Genomic DNA, 13922 nt, shown 5'->3' on the forward strand with positions numbered 1-13922 from the left:
TTCGGATGTTTCTCTTCCCCTTTCAATGAAAGAAAATAACCGGTCCTTAGCCATTGTTAGCCGATGGTAGGCTACAATAATAGTTATTGGTAAATACTAAATATAAATGTCTTTTGTCTACACGTTGGCCTAAATACGTTGTGTACATAATCGCATTGATTGATCATTCATGTGATAAGCTTTGTTAAGAGATCATTAGAACCTCGCACAGTTGCGGGTTTTATTTTATTTGTAAACTTGTTTTTAAAATCTTTATCATGTTTACACCACGTGGTTTACACGCAGGTGTAACTTGACTGCCGACTTGGCGTGTCATATCAGTCAAGGTCAAGCTACACACAACATGTGTATGATACAATGGTATACTTTGTGTCAACTGTTCACACTTACGACTGATTTGTTTAAAGGGCAAACGAAGGCTATTTTAAAATTATTACAGACTGACAGGTCAGTATCGTTCTTTTAAATGATTATATTTTATGAGCAGTATAAACCTTGAATCACTTCATGTCCTATTTTAAATACGCCATACGGGATCATATGGCATTTGTGTGCAAGGATGTATTTTATGGTTGATTGTGGCATTCGGGGTATGACATTGATAAATTGCGATAGAGAGCATAAACCTGGATCCAGACATACACAAAGGAGGGTCAGTAGGAAATAACTTTAAAAGGGAAAACATATTTTTCTGGCTCCGTCAAAATAGCTAAGTTATTTATATAGAGTCAGATTTTCAGTATACAATATTGGTATATTAATTTTGAATAGAAAAAATAACATATGCCATGACAGTTTTTTAATAAAAAAAATTATTCTTCAAAAATGTCTTTTTTGAAACATTTAATATACATGTATAAATGTACATTCATTTGCATTTTCAGAATGCATACATGTACATGTACAATGTATATATTAAGATTGACATTCTTTACTTTCATAAGAGCTAGGTCTCTATAAATATGTCTTTTAAAAAATATATATAATACACTTCAAGCAAAGCAGTAACATGAATTAGCATGCTTATAAAATCTACACGTTTAACAGTCATTATAACCAGAGACATATACATGTATATATGTCTCTGTTTATAACTAAAAAGTTCAAGAAAAATATCTAAAAAGTATTTAAGGTGGTACCCAACACTTTCATTAAAATTGATTTGGCTCGTTTAATTTTCATAAAATTTACTTTGACACTTTAACAAAAATATAAAAATTCAAAAAATTTTGAACCAACCGTTTTGTCAGAAAAATTACACTGTTTATATAGCAGTTTGACAAACACCAATTTTGATCATTGAGAAGCTTAATATTCCTTTTACAACACAACGTAATTAAAATGTTAAGAAGACTTTACAGAGTTATCTCCCTGTAGTGTTACTACTGTTAGGTACCACCTTAAATCAAAAGAAATTGTAAAAAAGTAAATTTATTCAAAGCTTTAAAATTATGATAATTTAATTAATTACTGATGAACAGACAAATGCCAATTGGTCACTTAAGTGCACAAATATCACTTATATGACATACATGACAAAATAAGAAATGAAACATAAATGTACATGACAAAATAAGAAATAAAACCAATGGCTTGATTTACATGTATTTAAAGCAACAACTTAAAAGCAAATACTACAGACAGCAAAGGTGAGCAAGCAACAACAACCACTGAAACACAAACCCGAATGTTGAATCATTATACATGTAATAAAATATTGAATCTGAATCTATAATCATTTAATAAGGAATGTCAACAAGTAGTATAGTATCGATCAGTAGTACCAAGTATAAAATACCAAAATAATACTCAACTAATTTAATTTATATTCTGACTGAAGCCTAATCAAAAACCCTCCTGGCCCTGGGGAGAATTAAATATTAATCAAATTTAATCAAAATTAAGATACATACCAAATGTGAGTAGGTACAAATGTAAGCAGTGGCAGATACAGAACTTTTCATAAGGGGGAACAACTGTCTAACCTAAGGAGGGGCCGCTCCAGTAATGCTTCAGTGATTCCCTAATATAATGAATGAAATTTTTCCCACAAAAGAGGGGCCAGGGCCACCTGGATCTGCTTATGGTATGAAAAATTAAAGAGCACCTTTGGAGGCTTACAGTTTTAGTCATTTCCCCACCTCGGTACCGTCAGAGTATAAATTTTCATCAGCAGAACTGTACGTTCAGACGTTATGTATCAAAGTCATGAAAGTTTAGAATTGGAAACGTCCCAGAATAGATTGACGAGATATCAATTTGTTGCACTCTTGTGTCAACTCTTAAAAAATAATTAATAGCATCAGTAAGTTCTTATCCTCAACCCTTTGTTGATCATTAAATGTGTTTTTAGCTCACCTGACCTGAAAGTCAGTTTTTACAAGTCAGTGAAGCCTGATTGACTGGAGGAAACCATTGACTTTTGATGACAACACTGGCAATCCTAGTCAACTAAGATTGTAGTTGATAGCACCCACACAAGCAGGGTTGATTGGCCAGTGATTACAGCAGTAGAACTAATGAACTTCGACCACTTGACCACTGAGGTCCCAGATTATTGCCAGTTTACTTAACTTGGGGGGGGGGGGGAGGGGGGGCCTTAACTGGTACAAGTAGTAAATAAGTTATTAACTATGGTATAAAGTTCCTGGAACTACATGTATTATCTAATACATGATTAAGTAGAAGTAGAGGTAATAATATGTTGAGGGTTTTACATCAATAAGACAACAACCCACAATACATAACATAGGTATAATTTTTTTGTTTCCATAAATGATTTGGTAGATGTTTTTCTACCCTATTAGTAAATCTGTACTGAGTTCAGTGAGTTGACATCCCTACTTTCAATAGACATAATTGTCACTAAATTTACATTTATTTTTCTTAATTCAGATTATTTTTCATGCTAACAGTACAAGATGTTAGATTTAGGATTTGTAAAGAAAGATTTTACTTCTTTGATTGGAAACGTTCATCCATGGATGCTGAGTCATTTTGTAATGTGGTTGGATATAAAAGTTGCAGAGTACAAAGTGTATGGCCATATGGTTCTAGGTTTGTATATATACATGTACATGTATCGATGACCAAATCATTTAATGATCATCTTTATTATTGACTCGACTCATCACGATACTTACAACATTTATCTACATTTACATATGAAAATAAGTCAAGAAGATGTGGTATGATTGCCAATGAGACAACTGACTCCACAAAGGACAAAATTACGTTAAAGGTAATATATATATATATATATGTACATGTATACACACAGATTGGTCTTCGATAATGATTAAAAACCATACCACATAAGCCCTGAAATGACAAATGTAAAACAATTCAAAAGAGAAAACTAATGACTTGATTTGTGTATTAAACAATAAAAGGAAAACAGATGGCCTGAACTAAATAATATGAAACTTTTACACAAAACTTATTACCACATAACTCTAATAAGTACAAAACTTGGGTAGCTTCACTGTAACGGTTCTTCAGTTTTGTCCCTTTATAACTTTATATTTGATATGCAAGAGGGACACATTCCCTATTTATTTACTAATCATATAGTATGGATCAACAATAATGATATAATTCTGTTGATCATAGAAGGAAATAATTGTGTATTTTCAATGTGTGTGTTTGTAGATGATACTGCCAATGACACCCCACAATGGTTGAGAGGTAACAAGTCATCTGATGTAACGAGTACTGAGAAGTCCCATGAAAATGAGGAGTCAAGGTCACATTCAGAAGGTAACTTATGCAAATTTGATCGATTATATGTTTATAGACATACCATAGATAATACATTGTACATTAAAAGGATAATGGGAATAACCAAAGATAGTGGACAGTTTGACGAAACACTCTATATTATTAATACCGATCTCCTTTAAAATAGGCATATCAACAAAGTTGAAGAACGCATGGTCCAAATAGACTTTTTTCTTTATATATATATTTCTAGTCGTGGTAGACCATGTGTTGTAAAAGTAATGCAATTTTTTTTTAATATAGAGGTTGTGTAAAATTGTCAAATTTTGTATAGATTGATAAATTTATGCATTGAAAACTCAATTTTGTGTGGAAAAAAAAAAATCCACCAAAGAATTTTAAAATTAAATATAAGAAGATAGTTCTCTAATATGCTATGGAAATTCACAACACATACTATTATAACAGTAATTTTATTTGAGTTATCTCCCCTTATGTTTTAGTTATTTACCTTTATATGGCAAAGTTGAAAAAAATGAATCAAACAAAAAGAAAATGTTTTTGGTGAAATACAGCCATAAATATGATAAACACATAATTTTTATATGAACACATAAATTCTTGCACATAAATTACATACAATTCTTAAAATTTGCATATTTCATTAAAGATCTAGACAGATTGTTATTTGCTATTTTAAAATCCAATGGAGGAAGGCACTCCAGGTACCTAAAGTAGCTATATGCTGTTTTTCAGACTTTCAGTATTCATTTTGCCATCTTTTACAGGATCTTCAGGTAGACCAATTCAATCATTTGTGGAAGATTCACCTTCACCTTCAAAGCAGACTAGATTGAGTACATCATCATCACTTAAACAGACACATGATCAGGGTAGTTTTCCTCAGTCTCACCAAACACCACAAAGACAAATATCACCATATTCACACACACACCAAAGTTTGCCTACATTAGTAAAACATTCTCCGATGTATAGAAAGGAAAAACCAACAACATCTGAGCCTCATAGTGAAAATAAAATGCTTTCATGTGATGATGAAAGTAGACTTGCACATTATAGAACTAAACAATTCATGGACATGATTAAAGAGAGAGACTTCACACAGGGACTTAGAAATACACAGGTTTCCCAGATACAACTTCAGGAAAGATGGTCACATGAAATTGAAAAAAGTGTAAATAAATCTGGTGTCATAAATGACAGAAGTTTATCAAGTCAGTCAAGTTTTGATCTGGTTCAAGCTTCTAAACAAGACCTCCCGTCAGAGACCTTATCTAGAAGTACTATAGTTCTAAATGAACCAACAGAACACATCAAGGAGCTCCAGAAAAGACTCTCTTATGCAGGTTCTCAGGAGGTACATTAGTACTTTAATTGAAAACTTTACTCATTTTATAGACTACGTACTAGAAAAATCGGTACCATATTTAATGATGAAAAGAAAACTGAATAGCTTCTCCGTTATTAAAAAGTGCATTATCATGATTATTATTATTATCACTTTCAATTTCTAAAGATATTTCTTATAATTAATACCTCTGCTTGTTATTGTTGTCATGCAATGTAATTATAAAAAAATTAACATGATTAACACAAATAAACAAATATGATATTTAGGCCTTGCGACAGACAAACCACATTTTCGATCAACTAAATAGCTTTTTTTTTTATCTCTTAAATAGAATAAACTAAATGGAATACTCCTTTAGAGATCAGGCTTTCCAATATGACCTAATGACTCATGTGCCTTTTTCTTATTGAGATATATTGAAAACATCTTTAATTGTGTAAAAGCTTTGGTCATACAATTTTTCATGTTTAAGAATATTTTGTTTTTATATTTAAAATTCAGGACAGAAAAATATGTATGTACGCTGAGTATATTGATGTTCATGATGAGAATATAAAGAAAAAAAGATGTGGTATGATTGCAATGAAACAACTTTTTACCAAAGATCAAATGATGTAGAAGATAAACACTGTACGGCTCTCAACAATCTGAAAATGCTAGTCAAACACTGTACGGCTCTCAACAATCTGAAAACGCTAGTCAAACACTGTACGGCTCTCAACAATCTGAAAACGCTAGTCAAACACTGTACGGCTCTCAACAATCTGAAAACGCTAGTCAAACACTGTACAGCTCTCAACAATCTGAAAACGCTAGTCAAACACTGTACAGCTCTCAACAATCTGAAAACGCTAGTCAAACACTGTACAATGCTGTACAGCTCTCAACAATCTGAAAACGCTAGTCAAACACTGTACGGCTCTCAACAATCTGAAAACGCTAGTCAAACACTGTACAATGCTGTACAGCTCTCAACAATCTGAAAACGCTAGTCAAACACTGTACAGCTCTCAACAATCTGAAAACTCTAATAAAACACACACTGCATAGTATTAAAGCTATTAAAGCCCTGGTAATGGAAAATGTCTTAACAATTCAAATAAGAAAAACTAATGGCATAGAATGCTATAACAATGGAATATATTGCATTTTACATATACATACTCTGAAAGTACTTATATTAGTGGGGAACCAATATCATGGATTTATATCATAATCAGTTGCTATTTTTTATGCCCCTGTACGATACATGTAGTAGAGGGACGTACTGTGGACACATTCTTGTTTTAAACTCATTTATTTTATTATTCAGGTACTTGGGAAGAATCCTGGAAATATTTCATCAGAATCTACTATTCAAGAGATAATAAAAATAGAATTATCGTCAGACGAGGAATCTCAAACAGGCAATCCTGAAAGTCAACAAGGGGAAATAACTAGCTTAGATACTGGACAGACTGAAACTAATTTAGATAGCTGCATGGGATTTGATCCAAATGACCATTTATTACAGGAAACTAGTAAGAATGTATTTCAATGGTATTTATTTACTAGATGTGAATGAAAAGAACTCAAATAAAAAAACAGTTTTGATCATGATGATTAACTTTATTTGAAAAAAAGTAATAAAAAAAATATTGTTATATTACTGTAATTCAGAAATTATTTCGTGCATTTCTTATTGTGATTTTGTCATTTAAGATGTAAATGCGATTTCAATTTTTACAATTTTGAGAAAAATCCTGTTTAATTCATAGTGTACCTACGAAAATAAATGAATCCACATGGATAAGGTAACTTTTGTCTTATCTGTGATTAAAACCTTGTCAAAGTTTTGTGTCAGTATTGTTTTATTTGTGTCTTGTTTTGTCCTCTAAATAAATAAATTTTAAATGAACTTCATAATGACAATTCTTTTTTACTGATAAATTCTTCTGTGAACTTGTCTTCAAGTAGCTTTTATATAATATGTCTTACATGTCTTTGTGTAACTTTACAGGATTAAAATGAAAACAGTTGATACTCTGTATCAGCATACTCATCCCATGTTTCTATCATAGTCTTCACTAGATACTCAATACCAAATGTTTAGCTTTTTTTATTTTTTAGATTTAAAGGAATTAGCAGATGTTAATATTCCAGTACCTGTTACATTATACTCAAATGATATCAGACCAACAAATCAAATAAATGGTAAGGTTATCAGTTTTCTCATTTGAAAATAACATAAAAAGTCAACTTATCACCTCTTGCGACCAAAAACTGACTTCACTAAGAAGATAGCAAATACAATAATGAACAACACATGATTAATATAAGGGAGATACCATTTGAGTTTTCAGGGGGGGATAGGATTAAGTTTGAAAAAAAGGCAGGACAGGAATTTTTAGTTAAAAAATAGGCAGGATGAGCAACTTGGCAAGAAAGAAAAAAAGGCAGGAGGACGATTTCTGTAAAAGTCAACAACAAAAAATGCAGGACAATATTTTTCATCCTAGCCCCACATTAAAGTTATTGATTTATTGACATATTCCCCATTTTCATTCTCTATTTTATCCTAATAAGTTTTCCTAAAATCTCATTGTAAATTTAATTGTCAGTGGCAGTATTTGTTAGAAAACAGCTAGAATTTGTAATGAATTTTAGTTATAGGAAATTTAAGGTGTCGGGCAATACCAGGCTTATAACTTTGTATTCAAAATACTCATCAGTGATGCTCAAATAAAAATAATAAAAAGGCGACGTTGAAGAGCAGTGTGCAACCAAAATTCAGAAAGGTTTTGGCAAATACAGATATAAAGGTAATCTTTTCTTCAGTATTTTTAAACAATTCAATGAGACACAATAAAAAAATTGCAAACAAATGACAATTAAAATGTTAAAGGTTTTCAAACATATCTGAAATTTTATCAATACTATAATGAGAATCAGCCTACATTGCCAACATAACAATAAGAAGATGTGATAAGGATGCCAATGATACAACTACCGGTTTTATTCAAAGTTCGAAAGAAGTGGATGTAAGCAATTATAGGTCAATATACAGCTTTCAACAAGGAGAAAAACTCATACTATTATAGATTGCTATAAGAAGCTTTGACTTGAAATTCAAACTGAAAAAATATTATAAAATTGTGTTTTCAGCTGGTTCAGGGATGGAAGAAGAGGCTTCTTGGAAAAGTAAAAAATGGGAATATTTTGAAAAATTACGGAAATCTAGAGGTTCAAGTTATATGGGTGCAAGAGTTCACTCTCAGTCGTTACAAACTGTATTACCTTTTCCTGATCCATTCCCATTGGAAAATCTGCCATATGGAGCCAGGGCAAAAGAAATGATTAATACTGGAATAGTCAGCAGGCCAGGGAAAATGCAATTTCTAGACACAATCTTTAATGAAGTTGTTAAATACACAGGATTGTAAGTTCTTCTTAAATGTATAAGATTCATTGTCCTTATTTGCTGATAGTTCTTTTTCTTTTTAATATTCCTATTTATATTTCAGTTGATATTTTTGTTGTTGATTTTTTTAAGAAAAATTACTATTCAATTTTCTACAGTTTATATCCTTTTTTTTCTGTTTTCTGACGCTAAAAGTAAGCATATTTGCAAATGTTTAAAAATAACTCAAGGCTAGCATGGCTGTTTCTGAAATATTCTTTTTATTAAGCAAGTTTTAAGCAAATTTTCCAACAGAAATTTTAGCTTTCTTCTAATATGGATTAGATTGAAGTTCATATTTGGTGCATTTTAAAAAAATTCCTTATGAACTTTTTACCTTGTATTTCAAACAAATACTTTTATACTTTCCATGTTTATGAGAACCAACAGTGTGAAAACTACTTTTGCTCATTACATATTTTAAAAATATCCTCTGTTTTTACATATTAAAGGAATGAAAACTAGTTTTTTTGTGTGTTTACATGTTAATGGCTATAACTGTTTTATCTTCCTATAAAATTGAAACAAAACTAGTCTATATCAGAAAAATAAAAAAACTGTGTAGTATTCCTCACAAAGCTGTTAGAGGGCCAAATTTTTTGGGTCCATCCCATGTTTCTATTAACATGATTAAGCCTAATAGTAATACAAAGAGTTGATAATTTTATGGTATTGAAATAAATGTTATGTAAGAGTGAGGAAATGTGGCATTATAGAAATATTAATGACAGCTACACATTAAAGACCAAAGGATAAGGACAAACAATTATAGGCCACTCTTCAGTCTTCAGCAATGAGCATACATTTGTACTATATTTTTTGCAATAAAAGTAACAGGGATGACAAATTGTGAAACAATTCAAAATTTAAAACCAATAAAAAAAAATCTAATATGTCAGATGTCTTTTTTACAACATATTAATTAATTTGTTTAATTTAATTTTCTGTTTACAGATATCCAACACCACAACAGAAAGTAGAAGTTGCTAAAGCTATAGTGACTACTTTTCCAAAGCTAGACCAGAAAACCAATCCAGGTCAAGCATCATCTCTTGTAAGTAGTGGCTTATTTTTGTCCCCTGTGCAACATGCTTTTAAAAGAGTTATTCCCCTTTGAAATATTAATTTTACAGAAAATTGTATATTTTGTAAGAATGTTTATGTGTACATTTTTTTTACCAGATTTTATTGAATTGAATTGTTTTTTATTTGCTTGTTAACATAACTATTCAATTCATAATTATTCATGTGATGCCAATTTTAATTATGTGGCTTCAACTATGAATGTAATGCAGTTTAAATTGATAAGGGTTTTATAAAAAAAAAAAAAAAAATTTATTAAATGCCATGCGTGCCATATATTGAACAAATTACAATAAAACATCAGCCAAAATACATTTAAGAAATTTCTCAAAATCTTTTACTTTTTCAGAAATTTGGCCAATATCCATGTTCTCTTTTGTTTTCTGGGCCATATAGTTTTACCCTTGTCTGTCATTAAGGCCGTGTTCACATTAACATAAAATCGGTGCTGTGTTAGTGTAACTCACACATAAACTGAACATAATTACGTTCCCATTGATAAAACTAAATGTTTACATGTAGTTTAAATCATGTTTTGTCTACATGCAGTCGATAGTCGATGTAGGCCTTGTGTAGGTTAAGTGTACACAAAACTAGGCATTCATAACTTTAATTTTCCCATGTATATTTTAAAAAGAAACGATTTTTATATGAAATTGATACTTATAACACTTATTAATAAAGTTCTTTACAGAAATATTTGTCTAAACTTGATATATTTATTTGTTATAAAAACACCTAATGTAGCCTTATTAACCCCTTTTCAACTCATCCATCATCATTGCCGAGCACATAATTCATTTGAAAAGGTCTTCCTGAATCGACTGGATGTAGAAACTGACAAAAATCTTTGCCACTGGTTTTTACTCAAACAGCAATTCACTCATAAATGCATTACTGAAAAAGGGTGAGGTTAATTGTTTGTTTGTGTAGTATCTCAGATCTGTTAAAATACAATTAGAAATAGAAAAAACATTAACACACTTTGCCAAATACTCCTTGGAGAAAAAAATACCATTTGAAACAAACAGAAAAGATAGAAATGAAGTGATCCTTAACATCGCAATTCTTTTTGCTTGTCTGTAAGCATGCTGATGCAGCCTATGTTTTTAATGCATAATCGATACACTTTAAACTATTGCAAATCATCCAAATGGCTTTCTTAAGGAGCAACTACTTTACTCCAAAATAGGGGGGAGGGGGGGGGTGTTCTGAGTCAGAATATTTCTCGTGCGAATGTTTATATCTCGTTTTACTTTGATAACTTGTTATACAGACTTTTTTCTAAATGCCAAAGATAGTGGGCTATATTTTGTATGTGAGTTATAGATCAAGTTAAATTTAAATTTTTGATTGTTGATAGTTACAGTTATACAGATTTTTTTTAACCGCTATCAGATATTGGGTTAATTTTTGGTATGAGTTTTAAACCATGATGAGTTACAGATCAAGTTTAAATTTTTGTTCCGCTCTTCTTATTTGTGACGAAATTACATGCTCTGGATAAATTGTTGTAAATTACTATTAAATGGATTCAGATACTGGGCTAATTTTTGGTATGAAAGTTATCTATGATGAGTTACAGACGATGTTTAAGTTTCTTTCTGCTATGCTGATTTTCATGTCGTTTCAACACATCTTCTAAAGACAGGGCCATCGGACGTGTTGCTCCAACACATGAAGTTTAAACTTTTTTAATGTCAAAATTAGACGCACATCAAACTATTCAGCTACATTGTGTTAAAAATTATATTGTAGTAAATACCTCTTTTTCATGTATGTAAATTAAAATTTTTGCATGTTTTTGTCAGTTATATTTTATTGTGAGTGGATAACACATGGTGCTCATTCTCCAAGTAGAACTTTCCTTGAATTATATTTACGCGTTTACTCATTCATAAATACATTATTGACTTTCAAATCTACATTAAGCCAAGATAAGATATTGAACACAATGAAAATCCTGGTATCATTTTGTACATTGATTTTATTATGGTTCGTTTAACATCAATGGCGAATATTTCATGCATATTCAGGACAGAAAGAAAATTAATAAATAATTTATAAAATAGATATGATCTAGTTGGATATTATCTTTATGGTTGGGAATTTAATTGCCACTACAAAAGTATGATTCATTGCATGAAGTAGAACATTTAAATTGCCTTCTAGTGGGTAACATATGGATCCCCAAGGAGTTGGGCCAAGGGTTCTAAAGCTTGTAGAAAAATTCAATGTCATATATTCCCTTTTTGTAAATGAGGATAAAACAAGGATATCAGGTTATATCCCACAATAGATTTAACATATTTTAAAAATAGTATAATGCTAAAAAGGTGGTGGTTAATGTCTGGATTATTTTCTATTTTTAGGACCAGTGGTTAAATGTATTAAATGATAAATTCAGAAATGAACGGAGAATGTTGCACCATGGTCCATATCTGAGTAGGCAAAGGTAGATTTACAAAAGCCTATATTTTATATACTGGTACAAATTTTGCTAAGTGATGTTTCAAGCTGTTGGAAAACGTCTTGAGCTAGACAAACAGCTGTCAAATGTTTTTCTAGTATCTAAATTTGTTTAAAAGTCAACATTTTGTTTAATTTGTTTGTTTGTTTATTAATTTACATTAGGTTTGCAAGTTTTTATTTGTTAGTACAAATTTCATGATGATTAGTCAAAACCCCAATTTTCTGTTTGTAACTGAGAAGATTGATTACCTGGTAACATACCTTTAGACCAAGTGCATCTTGGTACTGTTTTCTGTCCAGTAAAATATTTTTTTTTATGTTTTTAACTAAATATCAATTGACTTTGCCAGTCTCATTATTTTTTCTTAAAAAATAATATTGTTTGAACGAATTATGTAAATTTTTCAGGGAATTATTTTAATGTTATACCAAATTATAAATCTTATATTTCAGGATTCCTGGGGTACAGTCCTCAGTGACAAATACAGAAATGAAAGACGACTCCTGAATCATGGACAGTTTTATAGAAAACCTATAAACTATGTAAGTCCTTGGAAAAAACGGCAGAAAATTTCTCAGAGACATACTTATACTCTAGCAAGACATTCAGAAGAAAGACAAGAGATCCAGGAATTTCAAGAAGAGGCTCAGAATCTAAATTTAGAACTTCCAGATGATGAACTATCAAATGCCATCAGCGAACAGTTGCATACGTTAGTTTCTAGAACTATGGGAGATAACTCTGTAATGGATATAGACATTAAGACAGAACCAGTTATTATGATAGAACCAGGAGGTCAATAAAAAAAATTATCAAAAAAGTTACTGTTTGATTTTTTCCTGAATAATAAGAATCAACAAGAAAAAAGACATAAATTACAGATTATTATTTTGGGGGGGGGAATTGGGAGAGGGAAATAACCTTTTCATTCATTCATGAAAATAAAAAAACTCAGACATTATAGATAAATCTCCGATCTGCTTAAAATACAGATCCTGTGTCAATACTTTGCTAACAAGGATAGGATACACTTTTTTATACAACTACAAAAAATATTATGCGGTTGTATATTGGTATCAAATGGTCAGCAGTGTCATCAGAAGACATTTGGTTTCCGGACAATAACTTAAATACAAGTAAATAGAAATTTATGAAATTTGAAAACAAGGTTTATAACTGTTCCAGACCATATGAGTATTTGGACCGTACGCGTACGGTCCGGACCGTATACGTATACTCGTACGGTCCGACCATACGCGTACGGTCGGACCGTATGAGTATACGCGTATGGTCCAGTATGAGCTGACAATACATGTTATTAGGTCATATGGGTTAAATCTAAACAAATTAACATTAATCACAATCTTCATTTTTAGTTTTACTTATTAAAATGATTAATATTAATACAATTACACGGATAAAATAAACAAATGAACAATTGAAATTTTAAAATACTTGTTTAATTGTATATATCTTGATCCTAATTACTCTCAACCAATGTTACACTTGCTACCACGAGTAACGGACTAATATTTTTTACGTTTACATTTTTGTAGTTCGTGAATGTTCCTTAACATTTGCATTTTTTGGTAAAGTTGCTAAATATTCTAAAACAATTGATCTCCAAAACTAATTACTTCCGATATTTTCAATTTTAGTGATCATAATTCAACTATTTTAATGAGTGATCGACATGCTAAATACATGAGATTAACAGATTTGATTAGCGTGAATTTAAATCATTTAAATATTATTTTTTTTTATTCAATTACAATTACAGTAAACCTTTTTTATATCAATTTGAGAGTTAAGTAAAATTGATCTGTTATATGTTT

The 13922-nt window shown here is 30.7% G+C and overlaps 1 protein-coding gene across 2 annotated transcripts; it reads left to right on the top strand.

Moving 5' to 3' along the window:
* The first annotated feature begins 257 nt into the window (after window positions 1-257).
* LOC139511892 (uncharacterized) lies at window positions 258-12961 on the top strand. Of its 2 annotated transcripts, XM_071299037.1 has the most exons (10): window positions 258-447; window positions 2896-3057; window positions 3652-3759; window positions 4509-5098; window positions 6405-6612; window positions 7202-7285; window positions 8237-8510; window positions 9486-9585; window positions 11987-12069; window positions 12540-12961. In XM_071299037.1, the coding sequence occupies exons 2-10, from the start codon at window positions 2922-2924 to the stop codon at window positions 12592-12594; spliced, it is 1638 nt and encodes a 545-aa protein (XP_071155138.1). In that variant the 5' UTR covers window positions 258-447; window positions 2896-2921; the 3' UTR covers window positions 12595-12961. The 2 variants fall into 2 exon arrangements, with proteins under 2 accessions (XP_071155138.1, XP_071155137.1); XM_071299036.1 differs by lacking the exon at window positions 11987-12069 and having other exon boundaries at window positions 278-447.
* The last annotated feature ends 961 nt before the right edge of the window (window positions 12962-13922 follow it).

Source organism: Mytilus edulis, chromosome 2 (assembly GCF_963676685.1).
Source record: "Mytilus edulis chromosome 2, xbMytEdul2.2, whole genome shotgun sequence".
NCBI lineage: Eukaryota > Metazoa > Mollusca > Bivalvia > Mytilida > Mytilidae > Mytilus > Mytilus edulis.

Coding starts and splice junctions, on each gene's coding strand:
- LOC139511892 (XM_071299036.1), top strand. CDS start 2,922: ATGTTAGATTTAGGATTTGTAAAGAAAGATTTTACTTCTTTGATTGGA. Junction 7,286..8,236: donor ACCAACAAATCAAATAAATG/GTAAGGTTATCA, acceptor TTGTGTTTTCAG/CTGGTTCAGGGATGGAAGAA. Junction 9,586..12,539: donor CAGGTCAAGCATCATCTCTT/GTAAGTAGTGGC, acceptor CTTATATTTCAG/GATTCCTGGGGTACAGTCCT.